General features: G+C 35.9%; 2 protein-coding genes and 1 non-coding gene across 4 annotated transcripts in view; all 3 read left to right on the forward strand.

Annotated features, from left to right (window-relative positions):
• Window positions 1-367: 367 nt before the first annotated feature.
• kpnb3 (karyopherin (importin) beta 3) lies at window positions 368-18,151 on the forward strand. Its single transcript, XM_051104857.1, has 26 exons — window positions 368-527; window positions 3,257-3,337; window positions 5,272-5,464; window positions 5,540-5,642; window positions 5,761-5,857; window positions 6,222-6,326; window positions 6,820-6,942; window positions 7,906-8,026; window positions 8,305-8,392; window positions 9,212-9,318; window positions 9,399-9,523; window positions 9,657-9,746; window positions 10,239-10,412; window positions 10,788-11,006; window positions 11,714-11,797; window positions 11,897-12,029; window positions 12,202-12,323; window positions 12,661-12,757; window positions 13,201-13,373; window positions 13,485-13,596; window positions 14,413-14,468; window positions 14,558-14,680; window positions 14,779-14,998; window positions 15,784-16,012; window positions 16,098-16,239; window positions 17,184-18,151. The coding sequence occupies exons 1-26, from the start codon at window positions 450-452 to the stop codon at window positions 17,268-17,270; spliced, it is 3,282 nt and encodes a 1,093-aa protein (XP_050960814.1). The 5' UTR covers window positions 368-449; the 3' UTR covers window positions 17,271-18,151.
• On the forward strand, window positions 7,592-7,729 carry LOC127162080 (small nucleolar RNA SNORA84). Its single transcript, XR_007827256.1, has one exon. It is a non-coding gene; the product is annotated as a small nucleolar RNA SNORA84 (small nucleolar RNA).
• Window positions 18,152-20,403: 2,252 nt separating the features above from the next.
• The window catches only part of farp1 (FERM, RhoGEF (ARHGEF) and pleckstrin domain protein 1 (chondrocyte-derived)), a 97,309-nt gene continuing 92,316 nt past the window's right edge, over window positions 20,404-25,396 (forward strand). For both annotated transcript variants that reach the window (XM_051104853.1, XM_051104852.1), the window contains exon 1: window positions 20,404-20,591. The gene's annotated coding sequence lies outside the window, so the exon portion shown is untranslated. The remainder of the gene's footprint in view (window positions 20,592-25,396) is intronic.

The following is a 25,396-nucleotide window of genomic DNA, read 5'->3' on the forward strand; positions in this document are numbered from 1 at the left end:
CACTAGTTTATTGTATTTTTGTTTTGTTTTACTTTTTCTGTCTTGCAATGGATAATTCTCATTGTATTGTTCTTGGTTATGGAATTAATTAAAATAATAAATAAATAAATAAGTAAATAAATAAATAAATAATTTCCCGCGTTTACGGTCGCACTTATTTTGCAATGACATCATTGCGTTCGTCTAGACTCCGCCCACTTCGACTTTACCCGCGTTCCACAGCCAACGGGATGATCAGCGGCTGAATTACACGTGCGTCACGATGACTGACAGCCCAACGCACCAAACACACCAATCATTTAATCTCATTCACAAGCGTTAGCCAATCAGCGGCGTAGGGCCAGAGACAGAGGAGCCAATCACGTCCCTCTGTTCGTGCCGTCCGGTGTCAGAGGTCGCTTCCCCTGCCGGCTTTCATTCGCTCGTCTCTCTTTCTGAATCCAGCAGCGATGGCGGAGCAGCAGCAGTTCTACCTCTTACTGAGCAACCTGATGAGCCCTGACAACACCGTCAGGAAGCAATCCGAGGTATGAAAGTCAGTTCGGGACCGCTTTGTGTGGTTGTATGTGGGGAAATATAACGTATTCGTCTCGAGCGCGGTTCGCGGTTTTAGCGCGGGCCTCTGGCCCAGCACATGTGTGAAGCGCGGGCTGCTGCTATGCGGCTCAGAATCATTTTAGGGAGTCGATTCGTTCCAACGAACCACTCCAGAAACAAATTCCTCTGTTCTTTTGGGTCACCACACAAAATTGTTCGTCATGTGGCTCTGTACTTCTGTGGTGTGTGTGTTTGTGTGTATTTTCTCGGTCGACTTTTTTTTTCTTGTTTGGATAAAATGACTCTTCTCTAATTCCTGTATTCCTATATGGCTAAAATAGACTTTACACTATCAGATTAAAAAAAAAAGACTAAATTCGATTTCGCACACTCTCATATTAATCTTACTATGTTTCTCATACATATATTACAGACGTAGTATAAAAAGTATGATATTTCGAAATCAATCAAACCCTTAGTCGACCGAATCGTTTAAAAGAGTCGACACAAATGAGCGATTCATTCGCGAATCGGACATCACAGTCGTGCGTTGCGTATCAACGTGGCCTAACTAGCATTACACACATGATGTCTATTACGTTACGGTTAAAACGCTTTACTGATCAGATCTTTTTCTGATTTCATTATTCAACGTCGTCTTTATTGTTTTTGCGTCATTATTCGAGCCGCGGTTCCTGTGACGCTGCTAACCGGGCGCTGGTGTTGCTCAGATGGGCTTGAGCTGCTCAAACGGGTCGTTAAATCGGTATTTGAGTCTTGTGAATGTTCTAAACGAGTCACATTCGTCTTATTTTCCGAGAACTGTCAGTCAAAGTGATAAACGCTGACCGTACAAACAAAATCGCAATGTGTTTGTACTTTGCGTACGTTTTAATTGATTTTTTTTTTTAACGTTTTTTCCTTCTCGACAAGGTACACGATAATCAAACCACGTTTCTTAGAAGAACGATGAATATTTAAAAACTCTTTATTGTCGCTATTGTGGCGAGTCTTGTATTTCACTCATTAAACGGAAACTTTACACCCATCTTCACGCCGTGAGATGAGCTTATCATAAAAGATGCCCATTCATACTGTCATGTCATGGAAACACTTTGGATGTGGGTCAGGGATGTGCATTCAAACGCATAGACCTTTTAAGTTTCTCCTTATATTAAATAAGCACTCATCATCCCACTTTTGCATGGAAGGTCAGCTGCCTCTCAGATTTCGCGGCAAATTCGAAATTTCCCCCCAAAACTGGGCCCTCAGTTGGCACGTGTTCAGACTAGTCTTTTGTTAGGAGCAGCTTTATCTGTGGGGAGTTCAAACCTGAGCTCATGTGGGATCAGGACGGGTCATTGGGTCTTATCGCTCATCTCTGCCATCAGTCAGCACTTTTCTTTAGCACAGACAATGCTTGACCAGCGTGCCGCTAATGCTCAGCGGAAACTGACTCAGACGCTCACAGTGTGACAAGGGCCAACTGGCCCCCAAAAATCAGCTGTGATTTCACTCTCATGTCTGACAGTCATATGAAATTGTCATTAAGCTTTTCAGAAGTTTTAAGGAATAAAGGTGTAGGAGTTCCTTGTTTTAATCACACATTTTCACTGCACCATTCATTCCAGACATTCTGCACATAACCACGTCCATTTGTCACTTGTAAACTGACTCCAAGAATCTGTTTGACTCATGCAAAATGAACATCTTAAGAGGCTTAGTTGGTCTCTTTCCTCCTTCTGGATGAACAGAATGAACTTGTTTTGCTTTTAAAGCTATTAGTGCAAAGTTATTTGAAGTTTAGATGTCTTTCAGAGTTTCTGCAGATCTTAATTACACTAATTTCAGACTTTTTTTTTTTTTTTTTTTTTTTCTTTCAAACCTGCACAAGTTATTTTTGTTTGTCTGTTGGAGATGAAAGGTATTTTGAAGAATGTTGAGAATGTCAAGAGAATTCAGTTATCAGTTGCTGATAGCCATTGACTTCCATAGTAGGAACAAAAATATTTAAGTCAGTGGGTGCTGGCAGCTATTTGGTTGCCAAATATCTTTTGTCTTCAGTGGAGGAAATAACCTTGTACAGGTTTGGAACAACCTGAGGGTGTGTTTTTTTTTTTTTTTTTTTTTTTTTTTTTTTTTTTGTTGAGTGAACTGCTCATGTGTTGTCTTCCTTTCAAGTTATTCCTTATATTCAGTTTAAAAGTAGATCTTGTGACCACCCACCCACAGAATCAGTCATAAGGGTCAATTTGTTTAAAAATGAGATTTATAGATTATCCAAAAGCTGAATAAAAAAGCTTTTCAGTGATGTATGGTTTGTTAGGATAGGACAATATTTGGCTGAGATGCAACTATTTAAAAATCTGGAACCTGAGGGTCCAAAAAAATCAAAATATTGAGTAAACTTCATTTAAAGTTGTTTAAAGGTGATTTTTAGCAATGCATATTACTAATAAAATTAAGTTTTGACATTTATGGTAAGAAATTTACAAAATATCTTTATGGAACGTGATCTTTACTTAATATCCTATTGATTTTTGGCATAAAAATGTTATTTTGACCCATAAAATGTGTTTTTGGCTACTGCTATAAATTTACCTGTGCAACTTAAGACTGGTTTTGTTGATCCAAGTTCACATATGTGTAAACTGTAATGGCACTCATTAACTTTTTTTTTTTTTTTTTTTTTTTTTTTTTTTTTTTTTTGCTCTTGTAGGAAACGTATGACACCATCCCTGGTCCGACAAAGATCACCTTTTTACTGCAGGTCATCCGTGATGCATCCCCTGCCGAGGAGGTACGTGCGAGTCTATTTACTGTCATCAGAGCTGTGATATTTATTCCAGGCATCCATTTAGACCCTATGCACTGTCTTTAAATGGTACAAATGGCAGAAAGTGCTTTGTTTACACCGTCCATTATGCCTCATACCTGCTCTCTCAGGGTCAGATGGCGTGCTGTTGTCTCGTGGTCGTCGAGATGTTATTAGTAGTTAAGTAACAGCGTTGTGCTGACAGTGAGTGGGCGAGGTTAAATGGAGACTCTGCTGTTCTTCAGACTGGACCTTGTTTACACTAGTGTTGAATTCAATTCCTGGAACATCTGATTGCTCAAGATGAGACCCGCAACTTATTCCGACTAACCTGTGACAGTCTAAGGTTAAATTATAGTTGAGGTTTTGACCTTACAAGAGCAGGCAGGACTTTGCCGCATGCTTAACCCTCTGTAAACCGCTTTCGAACCAAATGTGGCAACTTTTTTTCACAGTTTTGCAGGTTGCATGTTGCATTGTTTCAAAGGCTGAGAATTAATGAAATATGCACTGTCACTAAAGAAAGTAGGACAGCCATAAATATTACCGTACTTGTACTGTAAAAAATTATTTTGTGTAAACTTACAGTAGTAATTTTGTTAGTTAATTAGTGGCAATCAAAATGTATATTAATACTTAGTAATAATTTTGTCCCAATTGTGTGGCCAAGAAAAGCCTGGATTCTTTTAATTACAATTAATTATTTTAGTATTTATATGCTAAAATGTATATAATTTTACTTTACATTGTGTAAAATTACAGTAGTAATTTTATTTAATAAAAATGTAATTAGTAACAATCACGTGTATATTTTGTGTATATATGAATGTATTTAAAATAAAGTGTTTTCAATTTTAATTTAACCAGTTTTGTAATTTAATTTGTGCTTTAAGTTACTATGTAGAATCTTTTTTTTTTTTTTTTTTCTTCAGTTTTAGTACAGTTGCAGTTTATTCCTATTTTTATATATATATATATATATATATATATATGTATGTATTTTTAGCTTAAGTTGCTTTAAATACAAATTTTAAAATTCTGTATCAATTTCATACTTTAAAAATAGCAGTTTTTCCAGCTTAAGTTGCTTCAAATTCAAAATTTAATACTATAAATCAAAGTTTTTCATGCGTGTTTTTTTTTTTTTTTTTTTTTTTTCCCCAGCTTGTCAGTATTTTTAACAGTTGCTATAGTTAACGAGCTTTAATCACAAACTGTAATTAAACTTTATTTTTTAGTTCCCAAATCATGCTGCCCTAAGTAGTTGTATCAGACAACACATTTTATTTGTGGATTTTTACTAACCCAGAAAGTTTAAACGTTGTGAGAAATAGATCAAGAACCTTGTGTTAAAGCAATATTGAGGTAAAAATGACATTAAATTGTGTAAAACTCCTTAACAACTATAACCACCCAAATGTCAAGATAATTCAGTTACTCAAAATATGCCGCCCAATCGTCTAGTTGTGCTCTGAATGCATTTCAAGCCTTTGCTTCACCTACTGTCTCATTTCGGTCTCCTGACCTCAGATATTTATAGATGTGTGAAACTAGAGTGCGACGGTCAAAAAAAAAAAAAAAAAGTCCTCATGCATCCTTGTTTTCATGGTCTTTAATGATAGTGATGAATAGAAGTTCACTTAGTAAAACAGTTATTATGCTAAGTATATCTGCTAATATTTTATACAGCACAGGATAATGCGTTTGTTTTTGTTTTTTTTGTTTTTTTTTTAATGTGAAATTATCTCCCGAGATGCTCTCTGGAGACTTACTGTAGCCACCTGGACAGGAAGCTGCAGTCATTAGTCAACCCAGCAGTTGTAAACTTCCTTATAATCTTCATCTGTTTGTTTTTCTCAAACTTTTAACCGGTTGCTTTGTTTAATGCATTTCCCTAAAGTATTGGTGTCTCCCCACAGGTTAAGCAGATGGCAGCCGTGCTGCTTCGGCGCCTGCTGTCCTCGTCTTTCGAGGAAGTCTACCCCAGCTTGACCATCGACGTGCAGACGGCCATCAAGACAGAGCTGCTCGCTGGAATCCAGTCCGAAGGCTCCTCCAACATCCGCAAGAAGGTCTGCGATATCGCCGCAGAGCTCTCCCGCAATCTCATCGGTGAGTTGACTCGTACCTCGGTTCAGCCACACCAAATGGCGTCGACGTGAACTAACGCTATGTTTTTATCTGAAGATGATGATGGCAACAACCAGTGGCCAGAGATCCTCAAGTTCCTGTTCGATTCGGTCAACTCTCAGGACGTCGGCCTCCGGGAAGCAGCGCTGCACATTTTCTGGTATGTGATGTTTATGCTACTACATTTTTAGATACTTCCTCAAAACTGGTTCAGGGTTAGTTTAATCTGTGAAAGGGCATTTGAAATTCTCTTTCTGAATGGTTTCCTCCTCATACAGGAACTTCCCAGGTATTTTTGGCAATCAGCAGCAGCATTACCTGGAAGTGATCAAGCGCATGTTGGTTCAGTGTATGCAGGATCAGGAAAACCCACAGGTCAGTGTCTCATGCTCACTAGCGTCCTCCGTTCACACATTTGATAACCAGACGTTTTTGAAAAATGAGTAATTTTCTGAGATCTTTGCTTGTATTTAAGTGTTTTTTTTTTGTTTTTTTTTTTTTTGTTTTTTTTTCCCTTCTCTCCCTATATCGTCTTTTAACCCTGATGAAAGCCTTTGTGCTGAAACATGATGCACAAAGAACTGGTTTTCTAAAGCTCCTTTTTTTTTATTCTTTGATTTCTCCTTTTCACAGGTTGTGCTGGCATAAGTGCTTTTTCTTTTTTCTCATGCACAGTGTTGGTTTGCACCAGAATAAACCTCCTGTACTGACTAATTTTAAACTGCTTTTTCATTTTCAGATTCGAACTCTGGCTGCACGTGCAGCTGCGTCCTTCATCTTGTCCAATGAGAGCAACACAGCCTTGCTGAAACACTTTTCAGACCTTCTTCCCGGCATCCTACAGGTGAAGAGCTCAATCAGTAACTTGCAAGTCTGCTCTACTGAATTTGGGTTTTTTGGTCACTTTTGATGTTTTATGACTCAATGCTCACTGGTTCCTGCTTTGTGCTTTTGATTGGACCCTCTTGCCAAGTTCACACTGATTAACCATAAGGGCTGAGGACGGCATACATCTTAGCACTTATATAGTCACCAGTGAAATTGGAGCATAAAATCAAAGATATTAGTGCTGAATGCATGACAAGATACTGAGTACAGTTGATCGAAGCCCTATTTATTTTTGTTTGTTGGTAAATTGTTTTACAGACTTAATGAGCTTTGTTTAATCTTAATATTAGTTAGTCTAGTAGTTTATGCTTTGGAATTAGGAATTTAACTGGTATCTAAAATGTTAACGAAGGCAGGGAGAGTAAAAATCGGAACTGCAGAAAAAGTATTGAGCCCTGCGAAGCGGGGGGAAAAAGTGCACTACAAGGATCTTTTCTTTCTCCAATCAGGCGGTGAATGAATCCTGTTACCGTGGTGACGACTCTGTGCTGAAGTCATTGGTGGAGATTGCAGACACGGCCCCCAAATACCTAAGACCGAACCTGGAAGCCACTCTCCAACTGAGCCTGAAGGTGCGCCAACATAGAAACTGGTTATATTTTATCTTGACTAGTTGAGAATATTCTTCGTAACAAGCAGATAATAAATAACAGTAAGATTTTGTTCTGCTTTTCAAGGCTGCATTTTATGAGATAAAAAAAAAATAAAATAAAACATTGTGAAATTACAACTTAAAATATTTAAATTATTTTTTTTATGTAAATATATATTTTTAAATTATAAATTAATAAAAAAATAAAAAACATCAGTGTGGATGTTAAATTAATAAAAAGTGATTTCTTAATTTTCTTACGATGCTGTTCTTTTGAAGTTTATTTAAAAAAATCCTGTAAGTATCACAGGTTCCAAAAAATAAGCAGCACAAACGTTTCCAACATTGATAACTGAGTCTTAAATCAGCATATTAGACACTGGAGTAACAATGCTGAAAATTCAGCTTTGTTCACAGAAATAAATGACATTTTACAATATATTAACATAGAAAATGACTTTTAAATTACAATAATATTTCACAGTATTACAATTTTTTTTTTTTTTTTTTTTTTTTTTTTTTTTGTGTTTGTGATCAAATAAATGCAGCTTTGATGAGCAGAAGAGACTAATCCCAAACATTGTGTGTATTATGTATGCATCTTTTACGTTATAAACCTCTTTAGTTTTGCCTGGTGGTTCCTTGAGGCAGCTCATCTGTGCTGACCCTTGAGGTTTTATTTAACAGGCACACATTGATCTCTGCGATTTAATGCTTGGAAGTTGCCTTTCCCATGCACCTTCCACAGCCCGGTTGCAGGAACATGTAAACATAGGCGTGCAAGCATGCTGAGCTTAAGACTAAAACCCTGTCCTGCTTTGATAGTGAGAGTGATGCACAAAGACTCACTTTACACCATGTGACCTTTCATAGATTGAGACAAATGCAGCATAGCAATCATTATAGTCTAATTAAATTGTTTTTCCTCTTCTATTGACTTCAGTTGTGCGCAGACACCAACCTTACAAACATGCAGCGGCAGCTGGCGCTGGAAGTCATTGTCACACTGTCTGAAACCGCTGCTGCGATGCTGAGAAAACACACCAACATCGTTGCTCAGAGCGGTAAGAGGCATTTAATGCTTCATATGTTACTGTACTAAAACGAGTCGGAGCTGATGAAAGTGAAACTTGTCACCCTTTAAGCACACCATAGCATGGGTTTTGACATTTTGTGTTAGTGTTCTGTGAAGTAAAAAATTATTGCACTTCAGAAGCAGTTGATCTATTATCCAAGTTGATAGCAGTTCTAATTAGTTACTCTTGCGACCCTGCTAATTACTTGCCGAAAGCAGGTTTCTGCTGTGATGTTTTTAATCATTTTTGCTCTTAAATGTGTTCAGTGCCTCAGATGTTGAGCATGATGGTGGATCTGGAGGAGGATGAGGAGTGGGCGATGGCTGATGAACTAGAAGATGATGACTTTGACAGGTGAGTTTAAGATCGGCAGCATAAAATGTACAATAAGTCAGTTTTTGGAAGCAAAACATTTTTTGCTCATGCAGAATATTTAACCACAGTTTAGCCACAATTGGCCGATCAAATTCAGATATTCTGGGTTGCTGGGTAATTGGCATACTAGTAATTTTCCCTTTACTAAAAATAGGATTTGATCTGTGGATGTTTGTGTACAAATGAATGCCTTTAAAAGGAGCTGAAAGTCAAGATTCATAAAATCATGGCATTAAATGTTGCATGCACTGCAAAAATGAATCTCTTCCTCTCTAATTTTGTCCTATATTCCAATACAAATATCTAAACTTCCTTAAATCAAGATACATTTGCTTTATGTAAAGTTAAGGAGTGAAGTCTTGTTTTGAAAAATTATGCTAAAACAATAAAATATTGCTTTAAATGAAGTTTAAAGTTTAATAATTTAAGAAAATGTATATTAAAAGACTTATTTTATTTCAGGTAGTTAACAAGACAAAAACAAGACAAAACAACATTAGTAAAATGGTCTAAAATTAACATGGAAAAAAGAATATGAAAATAGGTTAAATTTGAAGTGTTAATAAAAACTAGTAGTTTTCTAAAGTATCTTGAAATATCATATTTTTGTGTTGCTAAATCAACTGTTTATGTAGACATTTACATTTACATAACATTGGTATATTGTTTCCTTTATTTCTTATTTTCTATCTCTATAAACCCTTCTGTAATTGCAGGTGTTATTTCTTTGAAATACCTGATACAGTGTTGTTGTTCCTGATTCTAGATCATTTATAAGTGTAATTTGACTGTGTTCAGTAATGCCGTTGCGGGTGAAAGCGCTCTGGACAGGATTGCATGTGGCCTCGGAGGAAAGATCGTCCTTCCCATGATCAAACAGCACATCATGCAGATGTTGCAGAACCGTGAGTAAATGCATCAGGATCTATTAATGTGATTGCATTCATAGAATTGAGAAACTTAAAAATTTCTCATTTCCTCACAGCCGATTGGAAGTACAGACACGCTGGTCTGATGGCGCTCTCTGCTATCGGTGAGGGCTGCCATCAACAGATGGAGGCCATTCTGAGTGAGATCGTCAGCTTCGTTCTGCTCTTCTGTCAGGATCCTGTAAGAGAACTCACTTTTGTGAACTGTAAATCACAGCACTTCATTTTTTTTTTTTTTTTTTTTTTTTTTTTTTTTTTGGATGTGTTAAAACAAGTACTGATGCTAAACAGAGCCTCATTCCAAACCTCTTCAGCACCCCAGGGTTCGTTATGCCGCCTGTAACGCTATTGGACAGATGGCCACAGACTTCGCTCCCACCTTCCAGAAGAAGTTCCATGACAAGGTATTGCTTGGCGTTATTTAAATTTAAAGTGTTTGTTTGTTTGTTTGTGTGTTATAGGATATAATATAGATTATTACAACCACTGTAAAAATAAATGCTGATTAATGCTATTAAATATAGTAATTGATAGTAGTGTTATTACTACTAGTAATAAACAGTAGTTGTAGTAATTTAAATCAGTGTTACTAATCAACAATAAGGTATTATTATTATTATTATTGCTGTAGTAGTATAATATTAATTTTGAGTGACTTTATTTACTTTTTTTTTTTTTTTTAATTGAAAATAAATCAATATTATAATTATGAATAGTAGTACTGAACTCTGCATGTTCCTTTTAAAGGAATAAGTTGAAATTAGTTTTACGATACTCGAGGAAAAAAAAAAAACATGCTGGTGCTAGTCCTGTTTGGCTGAACGATCCCCTTAAAGTATTGATTTGTCATTGCATATCTCTCCAGACTCATTCATCATTGCTCTGTTTTTCTGCAGGTGATCTCGGCGCTCTTGCAGACCATGGAGGATCAGTCGAACCCTCGCGTTCAGGCCCACGCAGCTGCTGCGCTCATTAACTTCACCGAGGACTGTCCCAAAACCCTGCTCATCCCCTATCTGGACAGCCTCGTCCAGCACCTGCACGTCATCATGGTGGCCAAACTCCAGGAGGTGCGTCCTGCCCCTTTCATTTATTGGATCGGTTAAAGAGCGTTTGTATCCCAAGCTGCTCCTTTAATGAGTTTAGCGATTGGAAACTGCAGTTTCTTCATGTGTTTTCTCTTCCGTTAGGTGCACAAAGCTAACGTGGTGAGCTGTAGTTTGATCTGGATTAGGGTCTGTTCAATTTCAATTCAGAAATGAATGCTGTTTCATTTAAGTTTGCTGAATTGAAATTCAATTAACCCTCAATTCAGATGTTAGGAGAGTTTGAGTTGTGTGATCAAATATGGTGTGAGAGTGTGAAGATTTCTCATGCATGTGGTGTTTGACGCAGGCTGGTTTGTGATTTGAGTTCATGCTATAATAAGGGTTTGATTCTTACAGCTGATCCAGAAAGGCACCAAACTGGTGCTGGAGCAGGTCGTGACGTCCATCGCCTCAGTGGCTGATACGGCAGAGGAGAAATTTGTGCCATACTACGATCTGTTCATGCCCTCACTCAAACACATAGTGGAGAATGCCGTTCAGAAGGAGCTTCGCCTGCTCAGAGGAAAGACCATCGAATGCATCAGCCTCATCGGCCTGGCTGTGGGCAAAGAGAAGGTGTGTTTTAAAACAATCTTACGTAAACTTCCTTTTTTTTTTTTTTTTTTTTTTTTTTTTTTTTTAAACTTAGTCCATTGTAGGGTTTACTTTTTCTAATTTCAATTTTATCCAAGTTTTTTTTTATATGTATATTAATTTATTTTTCTCTTTATTTTTTGCTTTAATTTTAAATAAACATTGAAATATGTACACACTTCTATTTTACTTAGTTTATATAATACATTATTATTATTTTTTTTTTTAACTTGGTCCTTTTTTTTTTTTTTATTTACCTTTTTTAATATTAAATGTTGTTTTTTTTTTGGGTTTTTTTGTTTTTTTTTTCCCCCCCTTATTTTTATTGTCATTTATTTTAACTTTCACTGCATCCTTTTAAATTTATCCTTTATTTACAATGTTTATTCTAACTTTGTCCGTTTTGTCTATAACTTAATTTTAATTTTAAAAGTTATCTTGTAACTTTTGAACTTATTTTATTTTTATCATAATTAAATATTTAAATTTTTACTTTATCCTTTTAAATTTATTCATTTTATTTATAATCTATAAACTCTTTTATCGTTTGCATTATTTATTTATTCATTTATTTATTTTTAATTCTTAATTTTTTTTTTTTTTTTAAATAATACATTATCTGTTTCCTTTTAAGCCTGTGAACACCCGATTTGTTCCCGTCTAACCCTTTTGCGTTATTTCTCTTGTAGTTCATGCCGGATGCTTCAGCTGTGATGCAGCTGCTTCTGAAGACACAGACTGATTTCAATGACCTGGAGGATGATGATCCACAGGTCAGCAAACATCAAACATCAGCCGAGCACACACGGTCGTCAGGTTTCAAAACTAGACTTTCTCTTATTGTGTTTGATCTGCTTCCTTGTTACCTGCAGATCTCCTACATGATCTCAGCCTGGGCGCGCATGTGTAAGATCCTAGGGAAGGAGTTCCAGCAATACCTGCCTGTGGTGATGGGCCCGCTGATGAAGACGGCCTCCATCAAACCTGAAGTGGCTCTGCTTGATAGTAAGTGATCTGTATACTGACTGTGTTTTTAGGCATTGTAGACATTATTGTACGTTTGTATTCAGGCTTTCACATAATGTTAGTTCAACATAGTGTTAGATTAGTAGCTTTTGACTCTTTAAGACTAGCTGAGTGTTAGTTGGTGTAACAGTTATTGGTCTGACTCTTACAGCTCAGGACATGGAGAACATGTCTGAAGATGACGGCTGGGAGTTTGTGAATCTCGGAGACCAGCAGAGTTTTGGCATCAAGACGGCAGGACTGGAGGAGAAAGCAACTGCGTGCCAGATGCTGGTGAGATGACAATCCACATATGCAAAGAACCAGTGTCCAAAATGAACACTTAGCCAACAAATCAATGGTTTTGGCAGGTTTTGTTTTCCATAGAGTCTGGAAATTAAGCTAATCACTACATTTCCTTATTTGAAATGCATTAAAAATAGGTTATAAATAATCTAAATGTATACATTTTTATGAAACAATGCATTAAAATAATGCAGGCATGTGGCATGTGCAGTAATATTTTGTAATTAACCAAATTACTGGTGTGTTGTAATTTAAAAAAAAAAAAAAAAAAAAGGTTTTGTTGATTTTTCTGGGGTGATGATTTTAATTTTGTCTTTTTCCTCAGGTGTGCTATGCTAAAGAGCTGAAGGAAGGTTTTGTCGAGTACACAGAGCAAGTTGTCAAGCTGATGGTTCCTCTGCTCAAGTTCTACTTCCATGATGATATCCTTCGTTAGACTATATTTATCTATCGATCTATCTTGTATCATCTATCTATCATCCGTCTATGAGTGTAATCACTTTTATTCATTTATTTTATTTATTTATTTTTTTAATGTTGACATTTTGAGTGTAAGACAGGGTTATTGACTAACTTGAAATGCTGAAATAAAGTGAACTGCATAAAAAAAATAAAAATAAAAAAAAACTAATAAAAATGACAGATGCACAACAAAATTACTAAAACTTTTTTTTTTTGGTACTTTTTTTTTTTTTTTTTTTTTTTTTTTTAATATTAAAATTAAATATTTTGTGTATGTGTTTGAGTTTTAGTGAACTACAATAATAACCCTGATGCCTCTCACTTTCTCCATGTTTAAAAACTCTTGATCAGAGGTGATCGTTCACGCACCTGAGACTCTGTTAGCATCCTTAACTTGTTTCACGTGTGCGTGTGGCGGCGGCTGAGTCCATGCCTCTCCTGCTAGAGTGTGCTCGTGTCAGAGGCCCAGAATACCTCACGCAGATGTGGCACTTCATGTGTGACGCCCTCATCAAATCCATCGGCACCGAACCCGACTCTGATGTGCTGTCGGAAATCATGCACTCGTTTGCCAAGGTAATTCACGTTAACTAGGTCAGTGTTCATTCTGCAGTTCCATGTCACGGTTGAAATGCTGTTTGTTCTCCAGCGTTTGTGCGTTTTAATAAGTGAATGTCATCTTGTTAGTGTATTGAGCTGATGGGAGACGGATGCCTGAACAACGAGCATTTTGAGGAGCTGGGCGGCATTTTGAAAGGCAAACTAGAGGAGCACTTTAAAAACCAGGAGGTCAGACAAGGTGAGTCCCACAGGAATTAAAACTACGGTAAAAATTGTGAAATATTACCATTTCAATTAGCTGTTTTCTAAGTGAATATATGTTGTAAAATGTAACTTGTGATCTGAGCCATGTGATCAAAGCATCATTACTCCAGTCTTCAGTGTCACATGATCATTCAGAAATCATTCTTATATTCTGATTTGGTGCTCAAGAAACATTTCTGATTATCAGTGTTGAAAACCATTATGCCCAATATTTTTGTGGAAAGTGTGTATTATTATTATTATTATTATTATTATTATTATTATTATTATTATTATTATTATTTATTTATTTATTTATTTATTTATTTATTTATTTATTTTCTTTAAGTAGAAAGTTTAAAAACTTTTATTTGAAGCATTTATTTGAAATGGAAATCTTTTGACCAATTTAATGCGTCCTTGATGAATAAAGAATTAAATCATTATTTTCAAAGTCGTGTGTTACAGAGGAAGAAATTTCCAGTTTCCCCTTTTTTTTTTTTTTTTTTTTTTTTTTTTTTTTTTTTCCTTCTTCTCTCTCTGGATTCTGTTTTAATGATTAGTTCTAAATTTTTGAAATCAAAAACCATATCTAATTAAAATCATGAAAGCTTTAACAAATATGTAACAATACATTTTTAGACACCTATAAAATCCTTTTTATTTATCCACAATTTTTTTTGTTTTTTTTTTTTTTTTTTTTTTTTTTTTTCCTCCTGTTTTATTTTTATTTATTTATTTATTTTTTTAACTAAAAAGCATGTGTAGTTAATTGAAATTATGAAACATGTACAATTTCTGTTCTCCGCAGCCAAACGACAAGATGAAGACTATGATGAGCAGGTTGAGGAGACGCTACAAGATGAAGTGAGCGGTCTATCTAACATGCATTTCTTCTAAGTGATTCTTTGGTTTTGATCAGTAATCATAAAGCCCCTCTCAATCTGTATGTTCAGGATGACAATGACGTCTACATCCTGACCAAAGTGTCGGACATCCTGCACTCCATCTTCAGCAGTTACAGAGAGAAAGTTCTTCCGTGGTTCGAGCAGCTGCTTCAGCTCATCGTCAATCTGATTGTAAGTGACTGTCACATCTGCAGTCAAACTGTTTTTTTTTTTTTTTTTTTTTTTTTACTGATTACAGTGTGTTTATTGTGGTATTTTGTTCTTGACAGTGTCCTCACAGACCCTGGGCTGACAGACAGTGGGGTCTGTGCATTTTCGATGACATCATTGAGCACTGCAGCCCAACTTCCTTCAAATATGCAGAGTACTTCCTGCGACCCATGATGCAGTCGCTGTGTGACACCAGCCCAGAGGTGCGACAGGCGGCTGCGTACGGTGTCGGTGTCATGGCTCAGTTTGGCGGGGAAAGCTACAGGCCTGCTTTCACAGGTGGGACGCCCTCTATCGCTCACATCCTGTGCTTTCCAGCATGATTAGCATCAGTAGGGCTTTATGAAATCAGGGTTATGTTCCCTATTTTATTTATTTATTTATTTTTTATTTTTTATTTATTTTTTTATTTTTTTCCCCTTTTACTTTTTTTGGGTTTTGGGTTCCAAAGTAAATTTTGGTAATTTTAAAAATGGTCTTATTTAAATCATTAAACTTATACAACTGAAGAACTGTTTATTAAATGTTAAAGGAAAAAAAAAAAGTTTTGGAAAGGTGTTTTTTTTTTTTTTTTTTTTTTTTTTTTTTAATTCGCAAAAAAATTCCTTTGCCCTGTTTTAAGTTACATGTTTTTAGTAACCAAAAAGCGTGTAATTAATTGAAGTCATTTAAAGCCTAAAACAATTAAACGCTTAAACTGTTACAAAAATATTTTAAATATTTTCATTTTATTTGTCAAATTATTTATTTATTTTTTTCCTGGATCCTGTTTTGATGAAATTAAAATTCATGCGTAATTTAAGTACATGAATTTCAATGCTTAAATCCAAAATGAAAAGAAAAAGATTTATTGCTCCCAAAACCATGAGTATTTACAAACATTTAAGAAGACAAAGTAATAAACAATAATAATTTGTGTACCCAAGACAAACAGGAGAGGGAACTGAAAGTGGCGCTAGAAAATCAAAGAAATAAATATAACAAAAAGAACCCCACTGTCTCCTCCCGGTCCTCTAAATAAGTAAATCAGTTTATACTCATAGTCATTTTTGTTGTTCTTCCAGAGGCTGTCCCACTGCTTGTGGGTGTGATCCAGTCTCCAGACTCCAGAGCTAAAGAAAATGTGAACGCCACTGAGAACTGCATCTCTGCTGTGGCCAAAGTCATGAAATACCGCCCAGAGTGTGTCAACGTCAATGAGATCCTCCCTCATTGGCTGTCCTGGCTGCCACTCAATGAGGATAAGGAGGAAGCTGTGCACACATTTAACTATCTGTGTGACCTCATCGAAAGGTGTGTGTCTGTCAGCTGATATGAGCTCTGGGAGTTTTGGATGCAGGTTTGTGATTTGGAGTGTAATGTTTGTTTTCTCCTACAGTAACAATCCTATCGTTCTTGGACCTGAAAATGCGAACCTTCCCAAGATTTTCATCATAATTGCTGACGGTGTTGCAAATGAATCGATTAAAGGTGAAGATGGTTGCAGCAAACGATTGGCCAACGTTATTCGTCAAGTACAAGTAAGTTTAATGCCATGTAATATGAAAGAACTGCTTGATTGCATACAGCAAGACTAACACTAGTGGAAAACCTCAGACTGATGCAGAAATGCAAAATTAAAAATGGTTTCTACACAGAATTAGTGACTTGGCTAGTCCATTTCTATCTTGTGTATATAAACTAAGTCTTAACATTATTTTACAGATATAAGTCTCTGAGAATAATACTGTTTGTATTTGGCAAACATGTTTGTAAATGGCATACATGCCTTGATTTAAAGTGTTTTTTTTTTGTTTTTTTTTTTTTTTTTTTTTGTTAAATATGTAAAATATTTTAAATGGTTAGACTATAAAAATGCATGTTTATCAATATAAATTATACATTAAAGGGCCGATTTATGCATGTTAACATAGTTTTAGCATTTAAAAATCCCAGAATTGCACTTTTTAAATGTTTGTTTGTTTGTTTGTTTGTTTGTTTGTTTGTTTTATATTTTAGAATATTTATATTTAGAATTGTTATATTGGTGCCTTTAAATATTGTTTATGCTTGTTGTTTAATCTCATAAAACAAATATTTATATTGAATATCTTATATTTAAATGTGTAAATATAAATATTGTCATGTGTAATATTTTTCTTATATTGCATATACAGTAAAAATGAGGGGAAAAAATGTATATAGTGTAAAAAAATATATAAATGCCTATAAATATTGTTTATGCTTGTATATTGCATATACAGTATAAATGGAAAAATGTATAGTAAAAAGATGAATGGATAGTAAAATTATTTAGGTTTTTAACTAAATGTGTTGTATGTATTTATTTATTTATTTTTATTTAAAATGTATTAAATGTATTATTCACATTTATGCATTTAATTTTTGTATGCATTTTGTTTTATTGGTGCATATAAATCTTTAAAAAAAAAAAAAAAAATCTAACTATGCTGTGTGTTTTCAGGTTTCTGGTGGACTCTGGACGCAGTGTGTATCGGCGCTCAACGAGACGCAGCAGAAGGCCATCCAGGATCTGCTGAACACGGCCTGAGTGAACGAGCGAAGCCTTAACCCTGTAAAACAGCCCATCTATTGAGGATTTAAAAACTTTGCACCTGGAATTTCACATCTAGATTTTTGGCCCTTTCCCTATTTCGAGTAAAGAACCGTCATGTGACTTGAGTTTGCGTTGGGCCTCTGAGCCGTCTGGACCCGATCTCTCCGAGTCTTCAACAGCGGGGCCGAGGGTCCGGCGAGCGCTTGTGCGTTTCACCTCAAAGAAGGGCCAACGGCTTCAGAAACCCTCATCTTGAGCGGACGTGGGGGGGTTTAGGGGTATGAAATGAAACTAACAGTCATCCATCGTAGATCTTTAAGAATTTCTGGTGTAGAAATTGTGCTTTTCTCCCTTACGAGATCAGTTATAGTTGTTTTGTCAACTCGTGTGTCTGTCGATCCTTGCCGAAGCTGATTTGGGACTCGGTCCGTATCTTTTCTCGACGGATCGGACTGAACGGACTCGTGTCGGTTGAGCTCGAATGCAATAGAGCGATGATGCAGCAGCGGTCATGTCGGCGACTTTTTGTTTGGTTTTCTTTTAGGTTTTTGTTTTCTTCTCTTCGACGCCGGTCCAGATCGCCGGCGGCGACGTTAGGGAGAAACGGGCAACGGTTTGCTCCACCTTTGCTGATGATGTCTGTGTTAAGGCTAACATTGTCTGTCATTGGCTCACTTAATCCATGCAATGAAATAAACAGCATAGGAAAACCGGGACTCTGGGTTCGGGCTTCTCATTATGAAGGAAATGCACAAATCTGAAGCCGGTTGGCTTATGACTTGTCACATGTCCATGGAACATTTGTATGATATGCAATCTATCCTGGTTAATCATTTTACAACACTTTCAGTATTAAAGCTGCAAGACATGATGAACTTTGTGTCGGCGTTTCATTACGATCTGCATGCTCTCAATATGCCAAACTCCAGTTTGCTTGTTTTGAATTGAATGTAAAATTTAATGGTTTCATTCCTCAGATTGTGAACTACAGTAAACTTTTGGTTTGGTAAGTTTTCTTAAGTGCTTGTTTTTAACCATTATTTAAGAGGATATAATCCTTTAAGTGGAAACTAACATTACGGAAGCCATTTACATGGTCTTTTATAGTTTTACAGCAGTAACTAGAGATAAAGTTGATTGGGAGCTTATATGAAATGTTTGTAGTTGGATTGTCACTAGCAATATCGGTGATGTTTCAAAAAATAAGTGCATATAAACTAAAAATTAAAAAAATGTAAACTTTAAAAAAAATAAAAAATTAAAATTGTTTAAATGTGTTCTAGTAACAAATGCGTAATGCTAAATTAACTTTAAGATTAAGCTACTGGATTAATTGAGCTTTGTTGGAATGGTGCTAAATATAATTATTATTTTTTTTTTTTTTCTTGGAAAGTTGTGAGTTTTAAAAGTTGATTCTTTAAAACAAAAATAATCTAAAGTCAAGTCTGTCGCTCACAGCTTCATTTTCTTTCCCATTAAATTCGATATGGCATCAAACCTGATGCTCTTTTTAATAAAAAAAAAAAAAAAAAAAGGAATTACTAGCAACTGATTACAGTGTAATGTAGTTATTAATTTGCCTTTGAAAAAGTCTTGCATTATTTAATACAGTCTGAATTCCATATCGGCTTTGAGAGACATGAAACTGCTTTTAATTCTTTCAAATGACATAATGGCTTAAATTTGTTCCTGAACTGACAAAAGTATTTAAAGACAGAGGTTACATTTTAAAAACATGCATTTTAACATTGTTAGATGTTCAATTTTTTATTAAATTCAGTGTTTTATACGGAATTATTCAATAGTCTATAAAGTATTTGATGAAATTACATAAGATGTAAATGTTTACATCTTGTTTACAAAGAGTAGTCCCTCACTTTACTTTTTCATAGGAAAGGTAATTAAATTACAGTAATTATTTAGCAATGCATTGCACTCAACACTGGTTGAAGTAGTAGTAACTAGTATTTTAACAGCAATTAAAAATCTATATGCGTTTATTGGGTATTAGATTGTAGATAGTGTTGGATTCTTTTGGACTGATCCAAAATCAATAATTTTATTAAAGAAATCCCATTGTATTACATATATCAACAGATATTTCATTTTGTTTTATTTATATGCATTTATTGAGCATTATAAGATTCTAGTCAGTGTTGGATTATTTTGGAACAATTACAAGTGAAATTTATTTTTTTTTTTTTTAGTAAAATTTTAAGAAATATTTTATTTTATTTTTAAATGCATTTGTTGGGGCATTAATCGATTGTAGTCAATACTGGACTGGTTTCAAATGAAATTTTAATAGAAGTTTATTAAAGAAATCCCATCCCATCATATTTCAGTAATATTTAGTATGATTTGTATATTTTATTTTATTTTATTTTATATGCATTTATTGAGCATTATTAGATTGTAGTTAATGCTGGATTCTTTTGGGCTGATTCCAAATGAAATTTTAATGAACGTTTATTAAAGAAATCCTGTTGTATTACAATATTTCAACAGTAAAATGTTTATTTTATTTTATTTTATTTTTATATGCATTCATTGGGCATTATTAGTCAGTGTTGAATTCTTTTGCACTGACTCCAAATTAAATTTTAATTAACTTATTTTAACTTATTAAAGAAATCCTGTAGTGTTACATAATATTTCAATAGTAAGATATTTTATTTTATTTTATTTTAGTGATGCATCCACAGCTTGGTGGCACTGGTACACATCACAGTACAGACTGTATAAATAGACTTTTATAGACTTCTAATAGACTTTCCTGAGAGATTTCATTTGAGTCACTTGTGATGTCCTTGAACTGTAAAAAATGTACCGTGGCTTTACCGTGGTAAAATGATACGTGGTACCATATGACTTGAATATTCACGGTAATAATGTGGTACACTCCAATGTTCATCGAAGAATACCGTGATGCTACCATACTACATGCTCAAAACATGGTACATTTTTGAACTTTGATGTAAGACATTCCAGTGTGAATCCCTCAGGACTTGTTGAGCAGGCGAAGTTCGGATCCGCCGCCAGGTGTCGCTGTTCTCCTCGCGGCATTCATGAGGCTGTAGTGCGGGTGTTGGAGGCTGGAGGCGGTGTTTTATTTTATGAAATCTGTTCGGGATCAGTCGTTCAGTCATGGCGTCCGGGAAGACGGTGGATTGCAGCGCTTCCCGCGAATAACCGCCGACAAACCAACTCATCGCGACTTCAGCCGCTGCACTGCGCCTTACTTTCGCGGAATATCATTTAACAACACACTTACGGAGCTATCCAGACACAAGGAGCATTAGTTCAGCAGTAAAGGTAAGATTCTGGGTTATTGTATTGGCACGCAATAAACCGGCAGCGAATAAGAGTTACTATTCATCGAACGTTAGCTACACACGCTGATACATTGTAGCGGTTTCCATGGTTACACGATTATTTCTTACGAGCCGCCGCCGCTGCTGCCACGCGTCATATCGTCTGTTTCCACTCCTCACCTCTGAACATCAAAGATTTACTATAGTGCTTTACCATAGTGCTTTTCTGCTCAACTCCACTGTACTTTTACCTTTGGCAAAAATACTATGGTAACACCATGTTTTGTTTGATCCTACAAAAGTATTGTGGGAGTACCATAGTATGGTGATGGTAACATTAGTTTATTTAAATGGCACTTTAAGGTACTTCCAAGAATGCATTGGCTCGTGTCCAAAGACGTAGTTACCTTGTTGCAATTCTGGGTTTCTTTTTCTTCCATACCAAAAAATGGGGTTTTATTTGATAACATCAACCTTACCTTACTTACCAGGGTCATAATGCTTTTCCCTCAGCCTGCTTTTTAACTAATGCAACGCAGCTTATTGATGCATGGATTTAAACCAGAACAAGATGAAGCACCAATATTGACCTTTTTTCTTAATTCCATTCATTTTGCACGTGATGTGGTATTTTAAATGGGTGTGCAGGGCATTGTGGAATTTCCCTGTCACATGAATTCTTGATTTGGCTAAAACACACACACACACACACACACACACACAGAGTCAATGCAGCTTAACCTACTAACATCTGAACCTCAGGGATTACTTGACTAACCTACATCCGCTGGCCCAATGTAAGCACATGCATCGGCACAGATTTCCGGAGTCTTTTAGCAAAATGACCATGGTAATCATCATTTCAAAAGCTTTAGTTTCATATGTTCCATCTTCAAATTTCAAAACATCTCATGCCATTATTATACGCATTTATTCCCAAATTTACTGTGGTGATCACTATTGTTACTGCTGTAAAACAATAATTAAAAAATGTACCAAAATATTAATATGGGAGTATGTCATTTTATATATATTTAATTAAACCCATAGTTGATAATTAAACACATAAATTTAACACACTGTGGTACTTAAGGTGTTAAGGTGTTCCATGTAGTTTTTAGCTGGGGATTGTGGGGAGTTACTAGATGGTTAGTCAAATTAAATTAAATTAAATTAACAGCACGCTTTTCTCATCATTAAACGACATGCACACTGAAGTGTGTACTTGGTAGTTAATACTTAGTGGTGTTTACATTACACCATTTTCAGCTAAAAACTGAAACTGACTTTTTATGACATTTTGGTGGCCTGAAAACACAAACTTTGGAAACAGGTTACTAAGTGCACGTTTTTGGATATGATACTGTTGTCATCTCTGTGTAAACTACGAAAATTAAATTTGTGAAAACAGTGACGTAATGCGTAAGTGTGTTATGTGTTCAGTTTGTAGAAGTGTGTATGTGTGCATGCAAAGTGTCATTGCCAACTACTGGCCTGGCATGATAATACTACGGTGGTTCAGGCTGGTAGTGAACAAAACAGTTTGTTAAAGAGGTCATCGGATGCAAAGTACACTTTTAAATGTTGTTAGAGCATTGATGTGTGTTGTCAGTGTTTGTACAAATCTACCCTATAATGATAAAAATCCATGCAGTGGTTTTTAATTAATCTGTAAAAATAATATCCCCTTTTTCAAATCGAGCCATTCTCACACCGACAGAGGCCACTCCCATGATAGTTGATTGACATGAGCGTCTTACCTCAGACCCGCCTTACAACAGTCCGACCTCCATTGTTTCACTACCAATTTTCAATTTCAATTTACTTCTGACATCTGAGCCGCTGAAGATGCAGTGGATTACGTTTGTTTGTGAAGGGAATGTGCCTCCCGATCTACATATATCTGTCTATGTTTGTGCGAATCATTCGTGATCCAGCTTCACTTACAGTAGAAGTGAGTATAAGGGGTTTTTTTATGAACCTTTCCTAATAATGTGCTAGTTAGCAATTTTAGCGTCTAAATGCAGCTAAAGTAAACTGGCTCGTCACTCCACAGAGGGAAGAGAGGGGCGGGGCGAACAGAGCTTATTAACATTTAAAGCAGCCTCGACCAGAACAGGGTGATTTTTGCAGAGCTGATTTTGGCAAGGTAAAAAGGGTGTTGTTTTACACAACCATTGAGAATTTTTAACCAAAGTATATTATAGACTTTTCATTAAAACCCTAAAGAATCATATCAACTTGTCGAAAATGGCAATCCATTGACCCCTTTAAATGCACTGGTGTAAAAAAAAAAAAAAAAAGTGCTAATTTTGTTGTTGTTTCCGTTGTTTTGTGCTAATTTTGTTGTGTTGTTGCTTATTTCCATTGAGTTACAACTTGTTTCTGCTGTGCTAATTTCGCTGTGTTGCAGCTTGTTTCTGTTGTGTTATGGTAATTTTTCATTGTCTTGTGGAGATTTCGTCGTGTTGTGCACTACTGAGCCACTGTATAATACAGTGATTATAGTCGTTTATGTGAATCCGTGTGAATGCAAGGAAAAACTTGTCTGTTTTTAGTACAATCAGTGTCATGCATGTTTGAGCATGTTAATCACAATACGAAGTTTCAGTATTGTTTGTTTCTGCAAACACTAGTATTTAGGCAATATGAAGAGGGTTGTGCTCATTTTGTGATGTTTACAAGCAGTTTAAAGTGAGTTGTGTCCTCCAAGTGTGCTTTGCAGAGTTTCCCTTCCCATCAGTCCCTGGGCCAGCGGTGTTGATCCATGCGTTCAGATGTGTATGTTGAGTCTGTCTCACACTGAAGCCTCTGTTTCACTTCATGCGCCTCAATGAACACTGGGAACTTTCAGGCAAACAAGTTGAAAGGCAGGTTAACTAGCCGAGCGAGAGTCTGGGAACGAACCCGCGCTGCACTATTGTGTTCCTCATTCACTGTTCTCTGTGACGGGTGTGTGTTTGTATAGAATGGAAAAAGGTGTTTAAATAAAGTAACTGACTGTTTGGGAAGGCATCAAATACCCTGCATGAAACTCTACTAGATGACTGACTAGCACTTGATACTGAAGTAGGTTTGCACTTTGGTTTTAATGAGACATGATGGCTTTTGCTCCACAAGTACTTCCTGTTTCTACTTTCAGACAAGTTGTTTATCTGTGTGTGACCTTCCCTCTGTGTTCACATGCTTCCTACTGTGTGTAAAACTTTACCATTTGTAGGCCGCATGCAGAGGTTTCCCTTTCTCCCGTTTGTCAGCGTTTGCTGTGGTGGGTTAGCATGGGACGCTTCCTGCTAATGGCCAATTATAGAAAGACGAGCTGCACTGCATCAGGATGCACTTATATAATGACACTGTGGTAGCCGCATAGCAACAAGCAGATAGCAGTGCGTAGCAATGCCCTAGAAACCAGCTAACAATGCACTAGCATCCATCCAGAACACTGCAGGAAGTACAGAGCAACATGCTTGAAACCACTCAGCAACCACATAGCAACATACCATAATACCCTAGCAACTGCAGAGCACCTAGAGCTGGACGATATGACCTAAAATCAAAGTCTCGATCAATTGGACATTTACCATTATTTAATGAATGATTATTTTTATTAATTTATTTATTTTACTATATGCACAAGTATTTATGCTAGGTTCTTACTGGCCATTTGCATCTTAAGGCACGAGATGCAGTGCTCAGGAATGGTTTAAAAAAAACAGAATGCATACTTTGACATGTTGCCATCGAATACAAAGATGCCATGCTGACCTGCTACTGTAAACAAAAGCTCACAACACTTGCCCCGCCTCCATGGTCTTCTGATTGGTCCACTGTTTTGTAACTGACAGATAAGCAGCGCTGTGTGTAAAAGTTTAAATTCTGTTAACTTGTCACAGCGTCTTAAATGTGACTTTAACGAGACGCTTCAAAAGACGCGAGTGCAGTGGTCATACACATCCGTACAGCACCGAATACACATACGGTAGTATGTTTTTATTGGGAAACTATTGACAGTATCAAAAAAACTAAAATAATCAACATGGTAAAATTGCGTTGCTTAGAGGTTCCGAATTTCATTTTCAAATACTTTGTGATTAATCATCCAGTCCTACGTTATCATCTCCATGTAAATAACCAAAAACAAATTTGTGTAAAGGGTGATGTCATGCAGATGCGTATTCAGTCTATTGGAATGCGTATGTGTGCAGACAGAGTGACATCGCCAACTACTGGCCAGACATGATAATACAGCGTTTTGTTTGTTTTGCTTAATGTGATGATTATTTAAACGACTAATTGACTAATTTTTGATTACACCAGTTAATCAGTAGGCTTTGATCATTTATTAAGCTTTGGCAGTTTTTTATATTCATATACAAATACACTTTTTTTCTTTAATTAAACTCAGGAATTGTTTAAAAAAAATTGTCCATATAGCTGACTACAAAGTAGAATGTTTTTAATGGGAAGTATCAACAGGAATAAAAAAAAACTAAATAATGGACATGGGGAAATTACGCTGGTTAGAGGTTCTAAATTTCAGTTTTGATTACTTTTCGATTAATCGTCCAGCCCTACGTTATCACCTCCATGTAAACAACCAAATGCGAATTTGTAAAAAGTGATGTGATGCGTGTTACATGTTCAGTCTATAGGAATGCGTATGCAATGTGACATGGCATGGCATGATAATGCAGCTTTTTTAGTCATTTTCGTAGATCTGTTTGAAGAGTGATCATTTTGATAATGTCGTCTGTAGGGCTACAAACAAATGATTATTTTGATAATCAAATAATCTGACTTAGGGCT

Source organism: Labeo rohita, unplaced genomic scaffold, assembly GCF_022985175.1.
Source record: "Labeo rohita strain BAU-BD-2019 unplaced genomic scaffold, IGBB_LRoh.1.0 scaffold_83, whole genome shotgun sequence".
In the NCBI taxonomy this organism is placed as follows: Eukaryota; Metazoa; Chordata; class Actinopteri; order Cypriniformes; family Cyprinidae; genus Labeo; species Labeo rohita.